This window comes from Passer montanus, unplaced genomic scaffold (genome assembly GCF_014805655.1).
Source record: "Passer montanus isolate IOZ18808 unplaced genomic scaffold, ASM1480565v1 scaffold10, whole genome shotgun sequence".
Classification (NCBI taxonomy): Eukaryota; Metazoa; Chordata; class Aves; order Passeriformes; family Passeridae; genus Passer; species Passer montanus.
In genome coordinates, this window is record NW_024356505.1 from 3,072,961 (window position 1) to 3,100,816 (window position 27,856).

The 27,856-nt window shown below is 43.3% G+C and overlaps 1 protein-coding gene across 1 annotated transcript; it reads right to left on the reverse strand.

Annotated features, from left to right (window-relative positions):
• Nucleotides 1-1,037: 1,037 nt before the first annotated feature.
• On the reverse strand, nucleotides 1,038-27,581 carry CMTM7 (CKLF like MARVEL transmembrane domain containing 7). Its single transcript, XM_039711553.1, has 6 exons — nucleotides 27,360-27,581; nucleotides 8,517-8,690; nucleotides 5,653-5,751; nucleotides 4,538-4,619; nucleotides 2,857-4,180; nucleotides 1,038-2,786 (listed from the first exon to the last, which is right to left on the reverse strand). The coding sequence occupies exons 1-5, from the start codon at nucleotides 27,519-27,521 to the stop codon at nucleotides 4,167-4,169; spliced, it is 531 nt and encodes a 176-aa protein (XP_039567487.1). The 5' UTR covers nucleotides 27,522-27,581; the 3' UTR covers nucleotides 1,038-2,786; nucleotides 2,857-4,166.
• Between the last annotated feature and the right edge of the window lie 275 nt (nucleotides 27,582-27,856).

Genomic DNA, 27,856 nt, shown 5'->3' on the forward strand with positions numbered 1-27,856 from the left:
CCCAAGCTGCAGGGATGGCCAAGGCCCCTGGCCAGCACAGAGCCTCAGCAGCACCATGTGGCTCCGTGCTGTCTCTAAGCACAGTGGAGCCCACAGCAATTGTAAGTGAAGCAGGACAGAGCATATGGCAACTTGATGCCATGTTCCACAGCCTGTGCATCCCCCCACAGCTTCAGCAGAACAGGAAAATCCCAGACACAGAGTATAAAGTGCAGGCAAGCAGTAAAGAGATTTCTCTGTCACTCCAGGCAGATCTGCCCTTTAATAACCAGCACAGAAACTGTGTTAATATCTGCCACCACTTCTGTTAGTGCACAAGGCACTCACATTAGTTTCCCCTCATAAGCTTTCTACGGATGTTTGCACCTGATCCTCCTTCTCTCCTGCTCCTTTTTGTCCTAGAAAGCTCCTAGTCCTCTTCCATGGAACATCATTCGACACCACCACACACACACTTCCTTACAAGTTACCATTATCCTGGTGTCCTGCTGCCCCCTTTAAACCCCACATAGTGAACAGTTTCCAAACAGTGCAACCAATTCTCAGCAACAGAAAATTGTGCAAGTTATTTGTGCAAGGCCACATAACCTGCAGTGTCTTCATCCAGCACTGTGGTCCTCAAGATTTTCAAAGCCACACTTCCTCTTTTTTAAAAGTTTCATTTCCCCTTCTCATTTTCCTGGTTTCTATATGACAAAAGTCCCCAGAGCTCAAACATGAGGTTTCGGTTTTTTCACAGTATGAAACAGTTTGTACTACCAATTTTCTTTTCCCAACATTTACATTTTAATTTTTCAGTAAAAACTGAATGTCAAACTTTGTGTTAGCTCTAAGGATAAACTACACTCATCCTGGAGCTGAAGAGGATGGACAACTTTTGGGTGGGATAGTTGGAGCACATCCAACTATCTCCATTGGAGAGCCATTTCTGTGTCTCTTACCTATTTTGCTCCAGTTACAGGATGTATTCCGATACTCTCCTGAGAGAAAGCCACTGCTGTGGTCGAGGAAGGGAAAAAATGACCAGGACAACAGTCTGATTCTCCACATCACCCAAACAGCTAACAGAGTTTATTTCTAAAACAGCTGGAATCCCATATTTGACAAAGTTGCAGACAGATGGAGCTTTCAGAACCAGGTTGACACTGAAGGAGACTTAAAACACTTTTGCTGGCAGAGGTACAGCAGAGAGGTGTTGAATTCCCTGCCAGACGGAACTGTCATTCAGCAAGCCCCGATGGAGCTGCTGATAACAGAAAATCTGTGCTTTTCTTGGTAGACATGCTTCACAAGGAGGATTTGGGGAAAGCAAGGAAACTTTGGCAGCAGAGATGTCAGTCTTCCAGCCTGAGAGCATCCTGATTAGGAGCATCTGGTGGGTCTGTGGACCCAGCACTGTCACAACAGCCAAAGCTGCAGGAATATTGTAGCCCTGTCAGTAGGCACAAACCCAAAAGGGAACTGGTAACTTACATCTCTTGGTCTGTATAAGCAAGTGCACTTACAGCAAAACATATTCTTTGGATGATCACAGAACATAGTTCAGAAATTCTTTGGTTGTTAGACTGCATGAAATTCCCCTTGACTTTTTTTTTTCTCCATATGGTGACAAGTGCCAGAGTGATGTGAGAGGCTGAAAAAAAAGTTAGTACAGTGCCAGGAGAGGGGGCATGGTTCCAGGAGAAAGTGGAAACAGCCTTTTCTGCAGAGCAAGCTCAGGCCCCAGCCCCAATCCTTAGCAGGTGCTTGTCCCCACTGCCAGGGCAGCGCTGAGGCCTCAGCTGCATTCACACTGTCTGCAGCAGAACACTGCTTGCCACAGGACTGCCAAGTGGGCTTAATGCTTGTGGAAGGTTCCTACTGTCAATCTCAGTGATACCTCAGGAGGTGAGGGAGCAATAACACAGTCTTCTCTTCTAGGGGAACAGGAGAGGTTGCATCCTTAAACATCTGTCATATCAGTCCAAATTAAAGTCAGAGTGCTGGTTTCCAAAAACTGAAAGTCAGTCTTGGCAGGAGGAATGGTGATCAAGCACCCTTGTTGCAAAAAATTAGACACACATGCATATGTGTGTGTGTGTGAGAGAGTACCTTCTTCTGCAGGTATTTTCCCTCAAAGTGCCCAGAATGAAGTTTCTTGTCACATAAGGCCATTTGACTGGTCCTGTGATGGTAGCACAAGGAAGGCTGAGCTACCACTGACACTGCTGACAATGGATTCCCAGCTGAGAAGAATGTTTGTTCTCTTAAGGTAGAGAGCCTTTGAGCTATGCTCAGTTCTGGTTGTTAAAAAGAAAAAAATGGCTCATTCCTGACTAAACACAAAGACATCATCTGAAGGTAGGGGGCAGAAGTTGAACATTGTAGAAAAATAAGAAATAGCCAATATGAAATTAGTAAGAATATACCTGCCTGTTGTTATATAGTTTAGTTGAATAATCCTCTGCATGAATATTGAAGCACTTTATCTTGGAGTGAATGTATGTACCTTCATCCACTAAAACCAGAATCTTGTCCTTTTGAATTGTTTGCTGCTCTGTGTTGCTCTAAACAGGACATTTCTTTTCTTTTGAAAAGAAATAGCAAAAAAAGAATCACAGAAACTGTGCACCATGAGGAGGGAGATTCTTACCTCTTCAAGTTATCTATTTTCATTTACTTACTCAACATTTTTGACATTTTAGCAGTTGGCCAATTTTCTGTTGTCAGAATTAAAAATAAATTCAAAGTAAAGATACATATATTAGATGGAAAAAAAAGGTGGCAACGAATAGCATTATGTTGACCTGCCATGAGGCACAAAAAGAATTTTCTGAGAGGAAAAAAAGGTGGCAACGAATAGCAATATATGTTGACCTGCCATGAGGCACAAAAAGAATTTTCTGAGAGAACCACTAAATTACTTAGCAGTATTGATGCACAATTTCAGACAAATAGAAAAATATATAGGAGGCCAGAAAATGCTTTTTCCTTCAGACTGTCCCTAGTAAATTGTATAAACCCAACTGCTGCTGCACCATCATGCAGTTATCCTGACAGAATAAACTGAGTTCTACGTCACAGCTAGCCATGATAGAAGCACCAAAGAGGAAGAGAGGCCCATGCTTCCTTTTTTCCTGCAAAGAACTCCCAGCTCACCAGAGATTGATTACAAAAGGAAAGACAAAGGTGCCAAGAAGGCATTGTCTCAGCACTGAAGTTGCATAGAATTTCGTTATGATATCAGGTTGGACAAAACTGAACTGTTCTGTCTGTCCAGGCTCTGGGCGGAGTTCCCAGGAGCACAGATTCCAGCTGAGGCAGAGGAAGTGACAATACCACATGTAAGAGAGAGAAAGAAGCACATTGCTCCATTCACAATGGGCTTTCCATAAACACTGTTAGATTACAAAGTGAATAATTTATAGCAAATGCATAGAAATTTTCTAAAGAAGTGGTCTTACTATGAAAAGGAGGGAAAAAAAAGACCCCATAAAATATTAAATATATGTTCTTGGGCACATATTTTCCTGTATTTGGCAAGGGAATTTTAAAAGAATAATCTTTGCTAAAAATTCATGGAGAAAATCCCTGATTTCATCGTGTACTGTAGGAGGAAGTGCTTGCAATGATGTTTTCAAGTTACAGTTCATAATTTTTGATGCTGGCTGAGCTGATGTTAGAAAAAGTCCACAATTCTGATAGAAAGAGGTAACAAAGGCTTGAGTCAGCTTATCCAGGCACAAATTAGTTTGTAACTGTTCATTTGTTAACGTATAATCCTTGGAAGTTAAGAATCAGGTAGGAATTAGCAGGATTTCCCCTGTGTAAACAGATGGAGGAAATCAGAAGGAATTTTTCCATCCCTCTGAGAGAACCAAATGACTGTCCAAATGAGTTTTAAATAACACTTATTGCAAATAGCTGGAAATGTCATAGCCCAGCTTGAGAGTTAGAAGATGTCTTTCTCTGAAACAAGCAGATTCTCCATTATAAACTTCTTTGGGTGGGGGGAGCAAAAAAACTTTGGTTCACAACATTGTTTTGCATAGGAATTCAAGTAGATCTTCCAAAGCTACCAGCTTGTCCAGGCTAGTAACAAAATACCCACGGCTCTCTCCTCAGTAGTGGACACTCCTCTTTGGTATCCTGTTTTGTAAGGCAGACGTCTTGCACAGGTGATGGAGTCACACAGATGCATCTTTGAAAAGGAAGACAAGTGTCACTTGTGTTGCCACAAACAAATTCATCCAATTTATTAAGCAACACACTGAAAACCTTTTGGTGAGGGGTGGGGGAGGGAGAAAAGAAAGCATTGCTATGTTCACTATTTGCTAGAAGCAAGTTATTTTGCTCTTGTAGTTATTTGTTAACAGCTGTCAGTAGCTGTGACAACGTTAGTGATGACAGAAAATTTGGAATTATTGCTTTTAGAGTAATTCTGAGTCACAACAACCAGGGCATTAACAGATTCTTCCAGGTAGACACAGCCCTGTGCCAGAAAATATAAATATTCATTTTGGGAAGCATTCTGGCAGTTACTAAGCACGATACTTACTTGTTGACTGTGTGATGCACGAAACCTTGTAGGATGACCACATGCTTATAACACAAAGTATTGTAGCCAGGAACCCGAAAGTCTGGATGAGAAAACAAACAAACCACAAATACTTATGCAGCATTAGATGACACATATTCCATGCATGTATGGACACTTTTGTATATTCAGCTACACATTCTATGGGATTAACAGACCCAAAAAATAGTGGAGTTTTTTACGCCACTCTGACAAAAGATTAAAAAACCCAGAAGTTTCTGTAGTATAATAGCAGCTTATGTCTTGTCAAAACTGAAAGATAGACTGAGAGTCATGCACAAGGAGGGAGAAAGAGCTGGACAGCAGCATGGAATGTCAAGTTCTAAACCTCTCAGGAGGATTCTGCAACAAAGAAAAGACTGTTTCTAGCACCTCTGATTACTGCTCTTTTACTGCCCCATTCAAACAAGTCTTTCCCCTCTGTCTGCCAAATAAACAAGTCAGGTAGGTCTCCTCATCTGTTTGCACCGTCAGGACTAAGTTTCTGAAAGTAATTCTTTATTCTGGAGGAGTTGTATTTCAGGTCCTGCTGCTGTGAAAATACTGTCACCCACACTTGGAAGTCATGCCTCTCTCTGTAAAGCCTTCCAGCCAAGAGAAGCAGAGAGCACCTGCCAGAAGTCAGCTCAAAGCCTCAGTGGGTTTTAGCTCAGGAGGAATTACCTTGAACAGGGCTCTGTTCAGGAGCAGGGAGCATTGAAAGCCAAAAAGGGGAGGGGAGGAGTCCTTTAGGTAATTTCCAGCTGCTACAACAGTCTTTTGTCAAAAGTTAATTGTCTTAATTCTTCACCTAAACATATTAGCTCCTGTGAGTTAAAGCAGAAACCTTTGGTTTCAACGCTCTGGCAGTACAAATACCAACTCTAGTGGTGAGTCCAGCATCTGACAACAAAATATTTTTGTTGGCACTGTGCTACAGAACGTTCACTGAAATGAGCTAGAAGGTTGTTCACCCAACCAAGACATAAGTAAGGCAAGTCTGTAAGAAAACAGAGGTACAAGTGATAGATTTCCAATGCCCTAATTAATATATATTGCAATTTTAAAAGTGTCAAGCCTAATAAACACAGTCTTACCGCTCCAGCCACAAGTCCAGTTATATTGTAACTCTTGGCTGCTGCTACAATCGATCCAATGAGAAGCAGAAGTGTACCAATTAAGTAATGAAGAAACTCCTGCAAAGACAAGCACACCATGCATCAGAAGGGAAACATATCTGCAAAGCATTTTGATACATCTCAGAAAGAAAGTAAGTCAGCAGACATGACTCAAACCCAGAGGATAAAACATAGCCAACAAGGAAAAAAAAAAAAGGCAAAGCAAAACAAAGCAAAAACCAAAAACCCAGCAACTCGCCTTGTGAATGGATTTTATACCAAACCTCAGTTTCTGTTCAAAAAATAACAGTTTGGGTCTACCAATGTGACTAGAATAGGATTTACTTACTGGGTTGGATGCAATCCTTTCAGTTCAGCCCAATAAATTACTTCATTGCATCAAGCATGCACCTTACCTAAAGAGGTGGTTCTGGAGGAAGGAGCCTTAAGGACATACTTCTCTAGCCTATATGAAATGGCAAAAGTGGGAAACCAAATGCTCCTACTTCTGATAATCTTAGGAAGTTAGCACTGGATTTACTGCTGCATTTACAAAAACTTACATCAACTGAGATTGGAAACCACAGGGAAGAGAGGGAAGGGAGGGAAGGCTCAAAAAGCACATCTGCAGTAAAGCATGATGCCATGGGGTTTTCTGAGAGAGGACTAAGGTACCACATTTAAACTCTTCTCTGGTGTGATAAGTATCAGTCCAGGAGTCAATTTTACCTTGTTACAAGCAAGGGGTATCTGTGGATTTCGGTTTTGAATCCCTACAAAGCTTATGACAACCAGTACAGGTGTTTGGACACTGAACATGGGTTGTTTCTTGTGCATGGTGGGGTGGGGCAGGTGGATATCTGCTTCCTTTATCTGCATTGCACTACCAGCATGAGCCAAGCAAACGAGAGGAGAGGGGAGGAGAAGAGAGATTCTGTCTCAAACCAGAAGATAGAATATAGTCCCAAAAGGAAATTTTCCATGGAAAGCCCAGAAGATGAACAGTCTACCATACCAGTTTCATTTGCTCAGGTCCTAAAAGCAGCTGAGGAGGATTTTTCCTGCAAAGTAGGTTCTATGACCACAAGTTACTTTCCTAATTTGTAAACTTGTTTCGGGTAATCAAAATGTCAACCCTTGCATTTGCCAGAATAAATTATATGCACGAGGAGGCTTCTCTGACTAGCCCATGACACAGCAGGCAAATGGGACATGCCATTGCCTCCTTAGAGACATCAAATAAAGCAGTGTACACAGGCTACTACTTTACAGGAATCCAAGGGATGGGCAAAGCTGCAACAGAGTCATCAAAGGCCACATTAGGTGGAAAACCAACCCCTGGCAGGGCCGGAAGAGTGCCCCTCTGGAGAAATACTTCCAAGCTTTAAAAGGTGTCAGCAATGAACAACCTCTTGAACCACTTCAGCTTTACTGGCTGCAAATCACACCCCTGATTGCAATGTAAAGATCCTGCCAGGAAACTGATCCAAATGCTAGCTCTAGTTTCCCAGACTCTCTCACGTCTTCCTCTTCTGTTCCAAAGATACCTAAATGTGACTGAAAATGAGGTTGTTTGTTTTGTAACAGAGCACCAATGTTCAAGCATCATATCCTATAAAGCTTTCTAAAGCTGAGCAGCCACAAACTTCAGTGCCTTAAACTCTGGAACGCTGAGGAATAATTAAACACAGAACAAAAAAAAAAACAAAACCCAGAAGCAGCCCATGCAGAGGCAAAAATAGCACAGACCTGTTACAGAAATGCACACATCAAATGCTGCTCTGCAAAACTGTCGTTTATTACTTTACTTCACTCCTTTATTTCAATCCCTGCATCTGTACTATCTCTAGATAAATAAGTACCTTTAGAAACAGATAGTGGTGGCACACATTTGAAAAAAAAAAAGTCTAACCATATTCTTCATCTAAAAAGAAAAAGAAAATTAAATTTTTCTCTCTGGTTATAAGTGGATGGATGGACAAACTGTTGTCCTAGATCTGTAAATTACTTACATAGCTTCCATTAACCACCACCTTGGGTTTAAATTTCTTGGGTTTAAAAATTCCTCTCTATCCCTCCAGTTGGTTTTCCCCACTCCTTTGGTCCTTCTTCAGTGGAACTAACACATGTAAGGGAGGCATGTTCTAAGAGGTTGTTCAAATCCATCATCCCACACCAGGATGTGGAACTCTTCTGTTAGCTGACCTGAGCCAGAGCTATTGAGGAAGTTCAGGTCTCTCAGTTTTGGTGCAGCCTGTGGGTTCTCTGCTAGGATATGAGAGATGGATGTGTATGGGAAATGTGGGAATGAGGCAGGAACATCCTGCAGGATATCCCAGGAGTGGCCAGGCTGTGGCAATCAGGCTGAGGCTACTATTTTTTGCTATTGTTTAAGTTACCTAAAACCATACCAAAAAGAGGCACATTTGATTTAAATAGCACTCACAGACTTTATTTTGGGACAGGATGTAGTACATGAATTCTAATGCTATGATTTGGTAATTTAGCAATCCCTGAGCTGCTATAAACGACCTGAGCTAGGACCCATCTGCTGAAGGTTTGATGATCAGTGGCTTCCTTTCGATTGCCTCTTAATAAAATTATTGCCTTCCATATAGTAAATCCAGATTTACGTCTGTGTAAAGGAGGGCAGAATCAAATCCAAATTAGCCGAAAGTCCTACAATTACACAATCTGCTGAACTGAATACAAGCAACAAAAGGATTTGCATACAAGACAAAAAAGAATTGAGTGAAAGACAGCCTATCTTTGTGAGACAGCACAAGGGAATGGACTGAGAAAGTCCCATCAAGCCCCAAGAGAGGAGAGGAACCCAGGCTTACCGCCAGTGGCCAGCTAACACAAGTCAGCTTCCTGTAGACTCTGAAAATGTGCATGATGTAGAAGAACAAAATCATAACCAAGTCGCACATGGTGACAATCTGAAAGAAGCTGTATGCACTGTAATCTGTCCATGGAGAATTATTCACGCTGATGAATCCAATCAGCAGTGAGATCTGGAAGACAAAAAGCACATTCAAGGTGTTCACTGTTGTGCTCGGAGGGTCGTGGAGATGATTTTAAGCACAACAAAATGGCACTTAGAAACAAAATACAAGTATCTAATGTAAATGGGATGGTCCCAACCAAATGGAGGACAAAGCAACAAAAATGGAGGACAAAGCAACAAGCATAATAATAAGGTTTTATAATTAGCTGATAAATGAGTAGAAGCAACCCCCTGGTGAAAGGGGCAGTGGCCAGAAGGAAAACAGCAGTTTCAGCCTGAAGAACTCAACTTGAAGATGTCTCTATGTACAACAGAAGAAGTGCCAAATAGAGAAATGGAACTGGATGCCTGGAGTTGCACCAGTGACTGAAGCATCTGAAGCCCAGAGACTTTCAGAAGGAGTCCACTGAAAGCTGTGAAAATTGAGGTGTCCATGAACACGTATCCTTCACTTTTGTTTAGTGACATTTCTCACATGCACAGTCGGAGGACTAAGCTAACAGTTTTACTCTTCCTTTTCTGCCACCTACAGAGCAGGAGTATTAGTGGACTGTAAGGCAGTATCAGAGAAAATACTACAAACATTTGGAGGAACTGATTTAATTCACCTCACCCTCAAAAGTTTTATAAGTTAACACTGCCACATAAAACTATAAAGCATTATTGTACAACTTCTTTCAGCTGTAGGCATGCTAAGGACAAAAGTTATTTCCTTTTTTTCTTTAATCTAAAGCTACTTGTTTATTTTACTAATCTAGCTGCTTCCAGCAGCCTGGCTAACCTGGTGATCAGAATAAATCTACCAAGAATATACTAAAATATTTCTTTATTACAGACTCAGTCAATGCATGCTTTCAGCCGCTGTAATTTTTAGTTCATCCAGAGTCAGCCAGAAGCTGTAATGATTCACATTTTAAGTGTTTCTCCTAGACATTAACTATCTGAGGAAGCCAGCACTTCAAGAGTGCACCATCCTTTCCTGCATACTCATCTTCCAAACTCCTAAACAACTGCATTCATTATCAGAACAATTTAATTAAGATTAAAAGAGAAAAAACCCAACCCCAACGCCCAAGCAGCATAGCTTAGATTCTCCCTAAGTGTTAGCCCAGTTTCACCTGCTCAGTTCTGAGTGGCCAGGCTAAATACATGTGTGTACAAGGGCAACCAGAGGGTCTGTATGTACAAACCTCACAAGGACCTGCCACCTTCACCAAACTCCTTCCAAGCAGCCACATCAATGTCTTGACAGTGAACCACCTCAAACGCTGGCTTCAGAGAAAAAAGCCAGTGCTCCAGATTCCTTCCCACACCATTGGCTGAGCTGTTGTCAGACCTGGTCCAGCTCCATTAAATTTACTGTGGCAGTCCAAGGAGCTGATATTAGCCCTGTAAGTGAGCCCTGCTCTCTGAATCCTAATGTCAGTTAAGCAGAGTCATCTGACTTAGCCACTGAATAATAATATTAACTTAAATAATAATAAAAATAACTTAACCTGAACAGTCAGAAGGAGATAATTTACCCCATAAGCGAGGAGCACACTCTTAGTGATGCAAGACACAGCTATTATTTCCATAATTTAAAACTAAAATTTAATGAAATTTTATTCTACAGGAGGACTCAACAACAAGTCACAGCAAGCACTGAGCCTTGCTCTTGGATAAAGGTGGGATGAGGACAACATTCTCTAACCACCAAAGGCTAGAAGAAGTTTCCCTTATTTATGTGTCTTCACAACAATCAGTTCCCATTTTCAATTACACTATAAAAATCAAGAAGGAAATGTTAGTTCACAGAAATATTAAATCTGCCCACTGGCTCATTTAATACGTGAACAATTAACTTTAGCAGATTTTTTTACAGTGGACACAGAACTAGGAGAAGGATTGGACTCTTGAAATACAACCACCATTCAAATAATAAAAAGCACTAGAAAATAACCTTTACTTTGAGCTGGACCCAGTTCTTTCAATTTCATGGAAACATAGCAGTATTTTTCTTTTCCGTTAAAAGGTATAAAAACTGAGAAGCATAAAGAAGAATGTGAGTCATCCAAGGACAGAAAGTACATCTGAGGTGTCATAATCCTCAGAAATAAGAAGCTACATAGTACCAATGAAGAATCTGCTCAACTCCTGACAGGGCAGAACTGTGGATTTGAACAAACATGCTTTCCACTTCAACAGTTCTTCATGACTAAAACAACTCCAAATCCAATTAGTAAAGATTCTCCCTTCTTTGAATTTAGATGTGCCTCAGCACACAGACAGAAAGAAACCACTGCATGGCAAGAGATACTTCTTTCAAAGATTTACTTTCTTAGCATAAATCTTGCAACATGAGATTTCTAAAGAGTGTCCTTGTTCATAGGCACATGATTCAGTTTCACAGGACAGGTGCAGAGGGGACCCTCTCAACAACTTTATATAAAGCTGTACCCCATCTGCCACACTCTATTGCCTGCAGATACAGTCAGAGTTTAAAACACACCTGTTTAAAAAAAAGAATGCTAACAAATACAAGTTACAGAGCCACACAATATCACTTGTTCTTTGAAAATGGCAAATATTGAAGTTCCTTCACCAGATACTGGGTTATCATGATATACCAGGTGATGACTGTACCTTTTTTTCCCCTGGGATCCTGGTTTCCAGAGAACTGAGTGATAAAGTGATAAATATGTAACTGTCTGGGATATAGTTGCACATCTATCTCAAAAGTCAGTCTGTGGCACAGAGAGAGAGAGAGAAACGAATGGCAAAGCACTGAAGTGATCAAATGTTATGAGTGTTCTTTATGCATCTGTGCTCAGGGGAGCATGTTTATACACCCTGAAAATAAAAACTGGAGGCACAAAAAAAATCAGAGCACTGCTATTTCCATTTCAATATAGCACTTCACAGGTCATGACAGCAACACAGAGGTAACCCATAGCCAGCAAGCCAGTGTGACCACAAGTAGAGGCCAAGTGATGGTCAATCTCATGAGAAGATTTTGGTGGGCTCCACAATATACACCTGGGCTCCAGACCTGCATTACAAAAGGGGTGAGGGACACATTGCAAGGTACTATTATCTAAGTGCTTTCTGGTTTCTGAGAACAAAATAAAGACCATATGTATTAACCAACCCCAAGGAGGGATTTCTGGATTTAAATAAAGTTCCACATTTACTCTGTTTCATAGAAGTCAGTCAGCTTAAATGATCCCACTTCTTGATTCTCCTTTGAACCAGATATTTGAAATTAGTCATGAAGCACGTTTAGGGACACTGGTATAGATCAGGAACTATCTTGCAGTCAAGGCAATGTGAGCTAAAGGCAGTCAGCACTAAGAAGACAGAAAAGACATAACAGAGCCTGCAAGATTTTTACAGAACCTGCATTCTCTTCCCTACTTGGAGCTGAAGATGAGGTAACCACATCCTCACAATCTGCCTCTTGAATGGCACTGACATACCTTCCCAAGCCTAAACCCTGTTGTGATTAGAAGTTAACTCAGATCTACCAAAAAAATGAAACACAAGTTTTTCTTTCCCAATGTGGTCTTCTTCCTAAAGCAGCCCAGGAAGTTGTTGGCCACTGTCACCACAAAAGCATGGTTGGCTCCTGGTCATCGTGTTGACCCCTAAGATTCCAAGGTCTTCTCTGGAGAGCTGCTTTCCAACCTCCATCCTGTACTGGTGCAGGGGCTTACCCTCAAATACCTCCAGATACAGGACTTGGCATTTCTCTGTGTGGAACTTGATGAGACTCCTTTCTCTCCAGACTGCCAAGGTCCCTCTCTATGGCAGCACAACCCCCTGGCTCATCAGCCACTCCTCCCAGGTTTTTCATCACCTACAAACTTCTCAGGAGTGCACTCTGCATCATCATGCAGGTCATTAATGAAGATGTGGAACAGTGCTGGTCCCAGTATGGACCCCTGAGGTACACCACTAGTGACTGGTCTCCAACTGGACCTTGTACCACTGAACACAACCTTCTGGGCTGGGTTGTTCAGTTTTAAATCCATCTCACTGCCCACTTGTCTAACCCATACCCTGTCAGCTTGTCTGTGAGGATGTTATGGGAGACTAGAACCCTACCAAGATCAAGGTAAACCACATCCATCACTCTTCCCTTGTCCACCAAGCTAGACACCTCATTACAAAAAGCAGTAAGGCTGGTCAAGCATCATTTCCCCTTTGTAAATCCATGTTGACTACTCCTGATCACCTTCTTGCCCTTCATGTGTTTGGAAATGCTTTCTAAGTGGATTTTTTTCATAATCTCCCAAGGGACTGAGGTGAAGCTGACAAACCTGTAATTCCCTGGATCTTCCTTCCTGCCCATAGATATTACATCAATCTTCTCAGAATGGCACACTTTCCTTTTGCATCTCTCAGGCTAGAGAAGATAGGGAAAGACTGGACAAGAGGGATACATTCTCCTCCTCTGTGCTATAAAATGCTTCTGGAAGCGTTCCCTGGAAATGCTGTTTCTTTTTAAAAATCAGCTGGTTTCCTCCTTCTTTCTTCTTGTCCCTGACAAAGGATGAGCATCTGGAGTCCACTGGTCATTATTACACTCAGTAAAAAACAAAGAAAATGTGTATCAAGACTTCAAGGAAGTGAATCTTCCACTGCTGGAAAATTCAACACCTTCTTAATGAAAGGAGAGGAATCATGCCTTCGTATTAAGAAGAAATTATATACAGAAGGAAGATCCAACTTCCAATTACTCCTAAGGCAAATGCATACTGGAGAAAAACTCCATGGCATTAGGCCCAGATGCTGTTGTACTCCTGATTTTAGATTGTTTGAATTCCACCTCTAACTCCCCACGCTCACTCCTGGGTGAATGCAGTCCTGCAAACGCAATCAGGTTGCAGAGAAAGCCTGGCTCCAAACAGCCTGTCCACGTGGGAGCGGGCTGGGCACGATACTGAGACCCAGAGCAAGCCAGCCAAACCCTCAGCCCCTCTGCTGGCTGGGTCCCCCTGTGGCTCCCAGTCCTGTCACTGGTCAGAGGCCACCAGTAACACTGCCCAAGAGCTGCCTGTCCCTCAGGATTAATGGGCTGGGCTCTCCTGCACCAACACTTGCTGCTGGAGTGCACCAGCACAGAGGGAAGAGGCCAGGCCAAGTCAGAAAGTTCAAAGAACTTAACAGAGACCCTCCTGCTCCAAGGAAGGGGCAGGCAGGAGTGCTCCCACCAGTGCAGAGATTACACGTACAATTTTCTTCACTAGTGCCCTGAGGGTAACAAAGGCAAGGACTTGTTTTGCTCTACATGCACCTACAAGCCAGCTGGCACCACAAAGCATTTTCTGCTCATGTGGTAGAAGATTGTAGCTTATCTGACCACAGAACAATTTTATAACCCAGGAATCAATCTGTGCAAGTGCTTTGTATGATCTTTTTCTACCGTCCTGCTATAATGGATGTCATAAATAAAGCTCTGGCTTTATTGCCAATACCAAATTCTTCTGTAACATTTGGAGAGAACTAAATTTTCCACAGACACAGCTACCTGCACAAACATAAATCCCACATGATCTCCAAAACTGACAAGAACCTACTCTTAAAGGAAAGTCTAATGTTCTGAGGATGAGAGGCCCATTTCCACAGGCAAGCACTGACACAATAAGGGAGAAATTGTAAGTCACTGACTCTTGAATTCTGACCCCAGTTTTGTAACCCTGTTTCTGTCTGAACTTCAGTAAATCATGTATTTCACCACTTCTGCTCCTCCAGTCACCAAATGAGGACTAATAGAAACTTCACATGCATTGTGCTAAAGTTTGGCACCTTCAAAACACTTCAGACATGTAAAATAAAGGTGAAAATTTTGAGGACTGCTAATAAATGTCTAGGGCAAGATGGCTGTTTTCCTTTACAGAGTGAATGAAAACAGATGCTCACTAAAAATACCCAACAAGCAAAGAGACAAAAAAAGACAATACAAAATCCCCCAAAACCATACCAAGATACCCGTATCCTTTTGCTCCCTGCTCCCCTCTCCAAAAACCCCAAATGGACAATCAACAGATCACATATGTAACAGACAAGCAGGCATGAAAATCATCCAAGGAGGAAGCCACACAACAAGCAAAAGGAGGAAAAGGTTCACTTTCTGAGAATTGCTTTGAGTTGCTACCTCAGCAAACAAGACAAACAAAAATGAGAGTCCTAGCTCACTCTAAAATGGAAATTAGTATTTACTTCCTGTGTGTCATTTATTTACTTAAAACCAACAGTGAGCAGTGATTCAGAAAGCACACCATGCACAAGACATTGCAAATAAACTGTTTTCCAATCTTTAATGCCAGGACTGCTTTGCTGCTCATCCTCTTGACCATCCCTGACTGTCCAGTACTGCACATTCTCAGCCACCCCTGTTCTTGCACTACTCTGCCAGTGGAGCACAGGCTGCCCTTTCCTACTGTGAGAGTGGGACATCACCCTGCACAGTGGCGATGCCCTGTGTGGGTGTGTCACAAGCTGCCCTCACAGCAGCTCACAGGGGCTGGGCTTTCTGTGGTTAAAACGTGCTGATAACCTATCAGTGCTTCCACTGCCGCTGAACTGGTCTCACACAGCCACAAGAGTTCCTGCCTCTCTTCTCCCTCCCCTCATCCCAAAGCATGACCACAAGTGGGCAAGACATTGGCAATGCCAGCTGGCTCCAGCTGAGCAATGGGATTTTCCAGCCCATATGATGATGTGTTCAGTGATAAAGGCTCAAGACGAGGAGGTTTCAGGGGGAATATTTTAGGTTATGGCATTTCTCTTCCCAAGCAATGATTATGTACACAATCGTAGACTCACAGGATGTTTTGGGCTGGAAGGGACCTTAAAGACCATCTATTCCCAGCCTCCCACCATGGGCAGAGGCACCTTCAACTAGACCACCCATCCAGCCTGGCCTTGAACAGACTAATGGAAGAATGTACAGCTTTGCCTGTGTGTGCAGCTTTTGCTTTCCTTATAAAACTGCCATTATCTTGATCCATGGGTCTTTTTACCTTTCTTCTGTTTTCTCCCCATCCTGCAGGTGAGGGCAGTGAGTGAGAGGCTGGCTGGGTGTTTGGCTGCTGGCTGGGGTTAACTCACTGCATGTGGCCTACCTCTTATCTGGATTTCTAGCTGCTGTGGTAGTACAAAGAACAACATTAAAAACTTCATTGCAGAAAGACACAGACTATGTTTTTTTAAAAATTCCAGGATGATGTACTGAATTGCCAGGGTGAAACTGCTATCTGACCACGTAACTTTAAGCGCTGGATAATAATTTTCTTTCTCTGTATAGAAATAAGATGTGAAATGCCAACCTAACTTCAGGAAGAAAGATAACATTAATAAGAAGCAAAATTGCCTCAAGGTGCCCAGTTACAGAGGAACACTATAACTCTTATCTCAAAGTTTTACCATAATACCAGGACATACACATCCTCATGTATAATCCAGCTCTGTGTTATCTTTTCATTTAATTACTTTGCCATGCAATGTATAACCACATCCTCATGTTTCTCAGAGTATTTTTTCCTTGACTTTTCCCCTCCACTATATCCTCACATAAGAAGAGACAACTTTTTGTTTCTGCTGTTTCCTTTCCTTTTTTTTTCTGCTCCATATTCCCCTTTCCTCTTCTTTCCCTCCATTACACTCCATATTTCTTCTCCTTTTGTATCTCTAATTCTTTCCCATTCCAAATTTCCCTCTATACATAACAATGCACCCCAACTCCCTCTTTTAATGTTTCCTAACTATCTCTCCTGCTCTCTTGCATCAGGGCACGTATTGAAATTAGCTAAACAAAAATTAGCACCATTCAGGGGAAAAATGTCAGGAGGCAGGATTCAGCATAGTGCTACACCTGCACAAATACTGTAGGCAGCAGCTTTGGCTCACCAGTTTCCTGTTGGTAATACCTGAAAGTGCTTTTCTTTTTCACCCACTGTACTTGCTGAAGGACTGATGAACCTTTGTACTGCTTTAATGTCCCTCCTCCTGAATCTGAAAAGAGGAGGACCCTGAGAACTATTCATAAAATTGATAAAACCTGTTTGATTTCCGCTATCTTAAAACTTACCCAAGTTTTAATGGAAGCAATTGTACAGAAACTGTGTTTGCAAATTTGTCAGCACTGACTCTCATGCAGTTTCATCACAGCCTTTTTTTTTTTTAATATAAGAGCTAAATGCTTTTTGTATTTGAACGAAAAAATGTCAAAGTTTCCAGCTTGTGACACCAGCCAAGATAGTAAATGGAATTTTCCATCCCTACGAGAGCCAATCAGGATAACTGTGCCCTGGAGAAATGTCACTGATTACAGCTGTACATTTCCAAATGTTACACCTCAACACAGTGAAGCAACACCCACATATTAAGTACATACTTCTGGATGGAGTAAAATAATTTTTTAACAGCTTCCCAAATCAGAAAGATGAGCAAAGTACAGATCAAGGTTACAGCTGTAGCTCAGGCAAGACTGGTTCAGCTAATTTAAGCAGCAGCGTTGACTGCTGCTGTAAATGAGATTTTCTTCTTCCTGGGCAGTGTTGGAAATGAGAGTTGTAAACCCCTTCTAGAAAAAGAAGATAAAAGGCACAGTCCATTTGAACCTTCATTAATGGCAGATGAAATCAGCTGCCTGCAAGTGCATGGCTCTGTGAAGCAGTGAGTCTTTGGTTGCACAATCATCTCTCAGCCCCTGCGTCTGGGCAGATTTCCTTCTTGTCTGGCTGCTTTGCTAAAATAAGGAGGCTGCCTGGCCTCTGATAAGTCACTTCTCTTGTGCACCACCATCCACAGGCTATTTATTGAAGATAAAAATGGTGGAAGGGTGAGAAAAGGCAAAATAATCTTATTCTGACCGTCTACAAGACAGATAAGAAGACAATCCTAAGTACAAGCAAGTGGTGTTCTATATCTATTAATAAGAAGTTATCTATCTGCTCAGGCCCAGGCCTCAGTGGCAGAAAAGGGTGTGGGGTAATCCCAGAACCAGCATATGAAGGACATTATTAAAGAGCCCTTGATGCAGGGTGTTAGCCATAATCATTAAAAAGGCAATTCTTGGTAATGACTAGCTGCAATTAAGTCCTGCCTGCCACTGATCACAGGGCATGCAGGACTTCAATCCCACCACTGCCAGCTGAACTAGCTCCCTGCCTCAATCCCACAGCTGCCTGCACACACTGAAAGGCACCACACAATCCTGCATGCTATTTACTGAAAGCTGAGGACTTCACAGTCACACGGCAAACAATATGCTTCATCCCCATCAGGCAGGGAATTAGTGAAAAAAAGAAAAGCTTGTTACCCACAACAACCTCCGAATTTTATTTCTACTTCTCTCCAGTTCGTTTAAAATTCAACTTAAATTTAAAACATTCCAACTGTGAAAGCACTATCAGCAAGCTTTTCCAATCTGCAAAAAAGCTGCACACATGACCCTCAAAGTATTGCAGCAACTGAGTAACATTGCACAAGTGGCATAATGCAAGTTACAAACAATTCTCCAAACACATAGAATCCACTGCACAACACTATTAATGGCACAGCTGACTGCTAGCATGTCTGCAAAGGATAGGAACAGAAATTTTAATACAGCAAATGCCCTAGCAAGGTTCCAGCTCTGGGAAACACAGCTGCTTTCCCTCTAACTTTCAAAGAAGTGCCACCTGCAACAACTGAAAATACTACTGTGGACAAAGCCAGGAGAACCCTGCACTTTGTAGCTTGTTTATTTATTAATAAGGAATTAAATCTCTGTGCAGGCAACAGAATACTACCTTATTGCTGAAAAAAAAACATATGCACATGGCTGCTGCTGTAGTTCACACCCCTGTAGAAGATCATCTATCTTGCAAAGTAGGGAGAATCTCTAAACCATCTCAAAAGACTACAGGAAGTAAAAAACATTGTAAGATACTTGAATCTCCAGACTCCTCTAGGAGACACTGGAGTATCTGGTGACAGCAGCCAAAAATGAGGGGAATTTGTAAAACCAAATCTCTCCAGATTCAAAAATTGCACAGCAAGCTGTGATTGATACTTCTGTCTTCTGCAAGCCAAGCACTTCCAACATCTAGATCCTCCTGGAGAGCCACATCAGCCATTCTCTCCATCTGGTAATCCTGAAAGTCAGACAGAAGGACAGGAGAAGAGGCAACAGTGTGGGTAGGTTTGTGCAAGTGGAGAAGGAGTGCAGGAGACTGCCCAGCTCACCTGCCATACTTCCTTCTTGCTGGGTGGGAAGACAAACTGCTTGCAGGAACCAGGCACCTCTGAAACCACCACTCTGAACCATTCTCAGATATATTGCTTGGCTTGTTTGTATTGCCCATTAAAAAGCCTCAAAGTGAAGTCCCAAATTGACAGTGATACACAATATAGAAAGAGCTTAATCCATACCTGTGAGATATAGAGCTCTTGTAGATAAAGTTCATGGCTGTATAAAAATGGATCCATCAACTGTGCATGGCAATACCACCTACAGAGAAGGAGCCCACACTGGCTGGCCAACCAAGCCTGGTTCAGACTGTCTGGCTGCTGGAAGCCCAGGGTACATTGTGTATATTTACAGGCAGCAAAGTTTCCACCATATTCTGGATATCCAATAACGTATCTAGCAGCACAGAGCCAGTTAAAACTAAGATAGGAACATACAACACAAAAACCAGTACCCCAGGGCAATGATCACTCTAGTTAAGCTATCAAATTAGATGCCTGAAAAAACAAACAGCAATCTCATCTTCCTGGAAGTTGTTGCTGAGATCAAGGGATACCATGTGAACAGCTCAGTGGTGTCTCATGCCAGCCCTCAGCGAGCAATCTGCTCATCACTCCCCCTTAGAGATGCTGCTCACAACACAGCCCCTTCTCACTGTCTGAGGCATTTACTGCTTGACTGGTTCAGATCTTCAGTTGACACCTGCCATATCTCTCCCTGCCTCAGAGATCACCACACCGACATCTGGCAGTCACAGACAGCAGCTAAAAAGTTGTTATCTATCATCTCCAGCAAGGGCTTTGCTAAGCCATGGAAACAGGAGCCTTGAGTGAGGTGTCCTTGAATAAGAGGAGGACTCATTTACAGCACCAAGTCCACGCTGTTAGCTGTGCTGGCATATCATGATTGTCATCAGGAAAGCACAGGAGAGAGTTCCAGAAAACATCAAGATGATGCCCAGATGAACTGGCATCATCACAGCCTGGCTGCTGGATCAGTGTGGGTGTTCGCATACCCAAGAACAACTTTTTTTAAGTGTGAATACTTGATGCTTAGCAAGGTGTCAGAGAAGTGAAGGACAATGAAAGAGGGGGAAAAATGAGAATAGATGAGTTTCCCCCATGGCACTCCTGCAGCTGACAGCTTTCAGTGAGTGCCTGGAGACTGACAGGCCTCTCCAACAGGCTGGGACAACACTCCTGTGTCTGCTGGGAAGTTGGATACTCAAGCAATTGCCAAAAGGCTCAACAAGCCAGCAGGTGAGAAGCAGCAAGTGGGGACTGTGCTTTTGCCAAACAAAGAGCTCTTGCAGAGCATGACTACAGACTCAAGGAAAATAGGCCAAGTCAGTCTGCAGTTCTGCATCTGCTGATGGTCACCTCATGTTTACAGCATACATTTTGCCCAGCTGTCAGCACTTGTGTCTTGAACTCATTAATGGTACTCCTAAAAAACAGAAACAAAACAACAAACTGCCAAAAATATTATAAGAAAATTCCTCCTGAAGCAGCTTCTCAGTTTTCTCATCATCATACTTCCATTTTCCTTAAGGGAAGCTGTGAGCAGAAGAGGAAGCCCTAAGCACTGCAGCTGCTGCTATTGTTGCAGGAACAGCAGCCAGGTTTGTTTTGGCTTTGAAAGCTGCAGCCACCTAGCTTTGACCAGTCAGGCACATCGGTCCTTGCCATTACATTCATCAAATGACCATCATCACAGGCCAAGGAGTAGTTTCAGCCACAATGACCCCTTTAACAATCTCAGTTACACAAAGGAGAGGAAGCTTACAGGTGGGTGAAGGGAAATCACAGCAGCTTCAGAGGCTGAGCCTTGTGTACAGAAAATAGCAATTTCTGGCTGCTGTATACTTTACATATGACCACAAAATAGGAGGACAAAGCCACAGCACATACGATATGACAACAGCACAAAGGGGACAGCTCAGCCACAGGACTGAGTGAACACCTCACAGGGACTCCCAAGGGAGGGCAGTGGAGGAAACACTTACTCATAGAAGGAAACACTGTCTGGCTTTGGGGAACAATGCCCCAGTAATGCAGAGCAGGTACCTGAGCCTCAGGGTCAGGTGTGCTTCTCTCACTGATGGCTTCTACTGGATCTCAGTGAGACACAACAAATTGTCCCAGCCCCTGCAGTCCTGGGGCCCAGTGAAGGATGCTCTCTGTCATGTAGAGGCTCTGAGCAGATGGAGACTGAACTTGTAAACAAGGGATCCCCTGGTGTCTGTCACTCTGTGGCAGGAGAGGAAGACGTTCAAAGGGACACCATCTCCAAACAAAGGGAGGACAGGGAACACACACTGCTCTTGTGCTTCTTAAAAGGAAGGTGCAGAGCAGTAAGAATCCACATTTTTCCACCACATCTTGTTATCCACAGACACCATGTGAGCTAAGATTTTTAAACACCACCTTAAAATGTAACTTCCCATAAAACAAATGTGCTAAGAAACCACTGCCAATATTTCACTCTGCTCTTTCAGGCATACTAAACATGTCTCAGGTGATGTGGTAAATTTCTATGCTTCGTTTCCCTTTTTTTGTAATTTCAGAAAATGTTATTTGCTGATCCCTGTTTAATCACCTCAACAGAAAGAATCCCTCTACATGCACAGAGATTGCTAATGAATGTATTGCAACAAATCCTAGTGGATGAACCAAATAAGCGATGAAAGATGGCTCCAACTTTGAGCTTTTAGAAAGCCTCTTTTAATAAGTAAAAAATAAAACATTCACTGATACATTCAGAGCAGAAATATCCTAGTGTTTAATAATGTCTATAATAGCCTTGGAGTTGATTTTTTTAGCCTTCTAGAGCAGTTTTGACAGCAGAAAAATTACAAGTTTATTTTTTTTCCCTGAAAAAGGCAGATAGAAATTAAAACAGATGGTACAAAACCTTCCCCTGCCCAAGAGAAAAAGCAAAAGGACTACATTCTCAGCTTATGGTTTAAAACACATGGTACCACTTCAAGCTTATGTATTTCCTGCCCTTCCATGCCAGACACTTGTTCTTGTCGACAGTAGCCTCTATGGCTGCACTGCTCCCTAAAAACATTTCTGGAAAAAGAAAACCAGAGAGCTGAAGTAAAGCTCCATTAGTTCCCTGGTACTGTGAAACCTGGTGGACACCTGCATCACTGCAGCTGCATGGAGACGAGACAGAAGGGGAAAATTCCTTAGAATGGTGTTGCTTGTGGAATTTCACATCACCAAATAAAAGTGTGTCAGCCTACCAGCAAGGACTCCTTGCAGAGAACACAGTGTTTTCTCTTCCAGCTCTTGCGCAAACACCTGGAGAGAAAAATTGGCCACCCAGAGCAGCAGCATGTTAAAAACACCACTGGCTGAGGCAGCCAGCTTTGGTGTTCTCAGAGGGGAAATAACAGGACCTCCCAGTCCTACTGGGCTTAATTACTAAGCTTGGACATTCCTTACTCAAGTGCTCCATATTACTTTGGAGCCATCTAAGGCTCAGATAATTTTTTTTCTCTCTCTTTGTTCAGCATGCCCAGCAAGGTCCTTTTACTGCAGTTTCCAGCAGAACAACAAAAATAATGAGCAGCTACAACAGCTCTGACCTTGGCCTCTGAAAATGTGTCTCATTGCTCAACCAGTAGTTTATCTTGCAGATTTTTGGGGTGATTTTCCACAATCCCCTAGAAAGCACAGTCTACACAGAACTCACAGACAGGTTTACAATTTCAGCACCTCTGCATATCACCAGAATGCCTCTCTTCTGACTGAGCAGCTTTATAATCGTAGAGGCAAAATCATGTCACTGACACACTGCTGCACAGAATTAGATGTTTTACTTCAATCACCTCCTTGGACAGAAAGATGTTTCAGTCTCAAGATCAAGCTAAAAGACTGAGTAGCTCTCAAATAATTCTAAGCAGCACTTGTTTTTGTGAATTTCTTTTTCTTGCATCAGTGATTTTGATCAGGAATTGTTTTTTGCACTAACAGATTTGGGGTTTTTTTCACACTTTAAATTCTTCTGAATATAGCTCCCCAGTAAATTTGGAAACACATTCAGAAATGGAGCTTGGCTACAGCAACCTAACTACCAGCATTCTCTAGCCTTCAGTGTTAGATGAATTAATATTCTCTTGAATGCTATGATGCAACTATATGTTAGTATACAAATAACCCAGAGAGGTTTCAGCACACTTCAAAGTTGCTCAGAATTACAGACTGTCCTGTTGGCCATTCACTTGTCAAGTATGTCATTGCTTTTGTCAAGGCATACTTTGGAAATTAAATAGATACTCTGTAGAAAAGATTCAGCTATTGCTTTAGCATTTTTAGCAAGTTAAAATGACATTACTGTCAACTTTTATTAAGCTTATCCTTTTTTCACATTACAGTTGTTTGTAAATCTTTTCTTCAGCCTTGAGAAGGTAATTTTGATTTTCTTGTTTTCTGTCTTGTGAAACTGATGGCTCATATTGAGCTGACAGAATCAGCACTGGTTTTAGCTTAAAAGACCCTGTGTTCTGAGGCTGTGCTTACTCTCACAGAGCTGTAACAGCAACAGTGGTGTCATTGTTCAGTCTGAACTGTGACCAAAGATATCTTGGCCCAACCTGGGGGAGGTGAAAGAGAACCAAAGGCAGCCATGGGTCACTCTGCACCTCTCAGGAGGAAGGAGTGGTCTGACAACAGTTTGAGAAGCCTGAAAGACCTACACAGGCATGTGCTGTGCCATGATGGCTCTCCTACACGTGAGCTCCCAGCTCTTTTCTCTCTTCAGCCTGTATGGTCACACTCCTGCTAAGCTCTGCTCCAGACACTTCACACGGGTGATACAGTCACTCCTACCAGTGCCTAGGAGAGGGGGACTCCTACACAGGCTCCCCTCTCTAACGTGGGCTCTGCTGGAAGCAGGACCTCGTACAGCATCAGTGGCATCCTCCAGACTTCAGCTGTAAAAATATAAAAAGCACATGAGGGCTCCAGCACAAATTGGGTGGAACCAAATTTTTCAACCTATCAACGCTGGAGTCGAGCCATCCTGGTGACAATACAAATGCACATTCATATTACTGGCCCTAATGGGATGCCTCAAAAAACTCCCAAGAACCCATCTACTGAGAACTTGCCAAGCTAAGCAGCAGAGGCTCCTACAAAGGCTTATAATAAAACAAGCCAGCAGTAGCAAGGACACAAAGCAAATGTGCCTCAACCAAACCAGCACAGCTCATGCAGAATGCTGGAGAGTGCCACTTGTGTCAATTTTGGCAAGCTGGCAAAAATTCAAGTCATTCAAGTCAGTTTCTCTGGTCTAAGTGTATTGTGCACACTGACACACACCCGCTCACACACTTGCTTAGGACACTGCTGCTACAGAACCAAGGTGGCCACAGTGGGATCCTCCAGGTATCCCTAAGAGGTCTTGGCAAAACAGCAAATACCAAAAAAAAAAAAAAAAGAAAAAAAAAAGAGAAGGAAAGGAAAGAAAAAGCAAAAGCAGTATTAACAACATCAAGTTAAACAAGCTGGAGTAAGTTAGATGTTGAAATACTTTGCAATTTCCTGTTAAAATCAGAATGTCAGTTCAGACTGGATTTTGAAAAGAGCCCCAACTAAGGTTAGTAACAGTCACATATGGAAAAGCAGCTTTCAAATTGTTTTACTGCCACAAAATACACAAGTCTGCATAACTATATTTTCTCCTTCATTTTATTTTCAACATATTTTATAGACTATTCCCCAGGCCATGAAGTCAATGCATAAAATACACTGTCTTTTCAAAGCTATATTCATTCTGCCAGGTTAAATAAATTCTCTAGCAAAAAAAGTTAAGGAACTTGTGTAGGTTTACAGGAAAGAAACACTTTTTTATTCTTAATTTCATTCTATGCTAGACACTACAGCACCCAGAATTTCAAGAGAAAGCACTGGTAACACCCAAAATTAGCAACAATTCAGGCTGCCCAAGCTCTTCAATAATCCTGAGTTTCAGTCCTGTCTTACAGCAGAACAACTGTAACATTATCTTCTATTTTCTTTCTATGATTTCCACAGCATGTTGTCGTCATCTATTAGATTCATGTCACTCACATATACATACAATCATTGGGGTCATATATACATACAATCATTGGGGTGTTTTAGCTTGCAAGCACAGCAAAAAGCCCTTAACACTACAGTTAATTATGAAATGTTCTTTCCTGCCCTCTATCACATCCTCTACTTCTTGGTAAAGGGGACTGAGGAAGAAAGAGAAAACAAAACTTGTAACGTTTCCTCTTCACAACCACAACCACTCAGAGGCCCAGCACACAATTTAATGTGATATATATCTAACCCAAATGACTTTACCTTTTCCCTTTGCCAGTGTAAGGGTTCTGCTTCTCAGTAAGACTACAGCCACACCTAGACTAGTGCAGGGATGTTTACAGATTAAGCATGAAGAAATCTTCACCACAAAAAGTTACTGCCAACATTTTGTACTAGGAGAAATGAATGCTCATACAAATTGAGCTGTAGGTATAAATACTGTCTGAGAAGAGATAAAAGAGAATTGAGAAAATATTTAGCTCTCCCTATTTTATTGGGTGCAGGAGAATATCTAGAAGTAATGTATCATGGTTATTTCTACATGCTACAGCACAAACATTTGGTTTTCTTACGGAATTACTTGAGAAGGTGCTATTGTGATATGTGGTGTTGCAAGGAGTTCGTTTGCCCAAAGTTCCTTGAATACCTGAGGTAACTCCTACTGATGTTTACAGGCAAGATGAAAAGCATAAGAAGGTGAAACTGAAAGAGTGCAAGGAAAAATAATTCAGATTATTTTAACTTCTGTTAAAGTCACCACAGAAAGCCACTTGCTTAAATTTGGATGAATTTTAGATTGAACAGCATTGATAAAATATGACTTTATGCAAAGTATGTGAAGCATTACATAAAATTAGACAGATTTACATCCAGCACATGAAAATATGTAAAGCATGTAAAGAATGCAGGCACTTAATACGCACACCAGAAACTGACATTACAGCACCAATAACCATGCTGTGGCAGCTTTAGGAGCCACTCCTCAGAGCTGGAGAGACACCCGGGCAGGATGGAGGGCAGGGAGGATGAGTTATTTCTAGTCCATAAAAGGAACTGTTCTTTCCACAGTGGTGAAAGCAGATAGACTTTCAGCTTATCAGCAGAGCACAAGTCTACTGTTTTAGGGCTACAGGTTCACTTGCAATGTAGACACATGCTCACTTGTCTCCTGCAAAGATTCCCCAGGTCCACTCAGTGGCTTGGGAAGAACCCAAGCCAGAAGAAGGCAGCAGACAACTCTTTGTGTTCCTACTGCACAGAATTCATAGTGAGGGACAGCTCCAAGGTCTCACGAGTGCAGGGCAGATGCTCAGCAGGTAGAGGCAGCCATGGTCAGTCATGGTCAACTTCATCTCCTGCTACTGAGGGTCATTTCTGACAACCAGTTACAAACTGGAAGAAACTGGACAGCTTTTAAAGAGAAACCTGAGGATTTGCTATTAGTACTCAGAACTTAATGAATCTTAACTTCAAATGTCAGTTCAGAAATCTGGGTGCTAATAATCTACACAACTTTAAAAAAATTACTGGACAAATACAGACATAGGGAAAGAAGGCATTGGGAGCTTACAAAAGACGAAGGCAACAACTCCAGAATAAAACTGTCAAGGCACAAGTTTTTGCAGGATGAAAATGTACGTGTGGAAGTATCTGTACCTGATGTCTTTCGTGCTCTTTCCTGGGTATTATCACTGCCATTACTGTAATTAAGCTGACAAATCACCCCACGGATAATTATGGGCCATAAAAATGAGAAAGAGCTTATCCATCTGTTAATCTTCTCCACATCTGCATGGAGCTGAATTTCCTGCACTGACTTAAGGCATCAGCTCAAATCCTGGCAGCGCTCCACCATCGACAGCTTTTGAATTTCAGCCATGCATCTCCCACATGCCTCCCCGTGTCACCGGGTCCCTGCAGGGCACGGAGCCAGCAGGAGCTGCAGCCTCAGCTGCGGTGCCCACCTGCACCACACCGCTGTGGGCACTGCCACGGGGCCCCGCTGCCCCCTAAGAGCTTACCCACACCACGGAGATGTGCCATCGCATCGCGGTGCTATCGCTGTCAGTGGCAAAAAGTTAACACTGCTACTTTGGGCTCGTACACGTCCGTCCGGTCAGAAGAGCTCATTGCTGCCTTAGGAAGAGGCAAAGGCAGCTTCCGACAGACGGCAAAGCTTCGCTCTGCCAGAGGAACGTGGGGTTTTCGTCCCGCCGGGAGCTGCCTGAGGGGCCAAACCCGCGCGGAGCCGCGGCCCCGGCACTGCCCGACGGCGCTGCCCGCCCGGGAGCCGTCCGGCAGGGATGAGCGCCATTCCCGCGGGCTGCCAGGGCCCCGAGGAGCCCCGGCAGCGGCCCCCGCCCCGCTCGCCCCTTACCATCTGGGCCACCTTCAGCATGCCGGCGCAGGAGCGGAAATAGCCGCCGTCCATGAGCTCCGCGTCCGAGCCCGCCGAGGAGGAGGCGACGGTGACGGGCGGCGGGGCCGCGGGCCCCCCGCTGCTGACCCCGGTGCGGATCACTCGCGCCCCGTGCGACATGGCTGCGACCGCGCTGCCCTCACCGCTGCCCGGCCCGGCACGGGGAGCGGGACGGGATGGGACGGGATGGGATGGGGATGGAACGGGATGGAACGGGCCCCGCCGCGGGGGAGACGCCGCCGCACCCGGCCGGGACAGCGGGGCCCGGCACGGCCGGGAGCGGCAGCCGCGCAGGGAGGCTCCCTCGAACCGAGCTGAGCCGAGCCGTGCCGCCCTGCGCATGGAAACAGGCCGAAGGGAGCCTTGCCAGGCTGGGAGCGGGACGCCCGCCCGGAGCAGCTCGGCGGGGGCAGGGACAAACCCCGCCGAGCGTCAAAGTGCTCCGGTGCTTTGCT

What these genes read in the sequence shown, in the direction of transcription:
- CMTM7 (XM_039711553.1), bottom strand. Translation starts at nt 27,521, where the DNA reads ATGTCGCACGGGGCGCGAGTGATCCGCACCGGGGTCAGCAGCGGGGGG. An exon ending in GTGTTAGCTGGCCACTGGCG is followed by an intron (nt 5,752 to 8,516) that starts GTAAGCCTGGGT and finishes TTGTCTTTGCAG; the next exon opens with GAGTTTCTTCATTACTTAAT. An exon ending in CTGGACTTGTGGCTGGAGCG is followed by an intron (nt 4,620 to 5,652) that starts GTAAGACTGTGT and finishes TTTCTCATCCAG; the next exon opens with ACTTTCGGGTTCCTGGCTAC.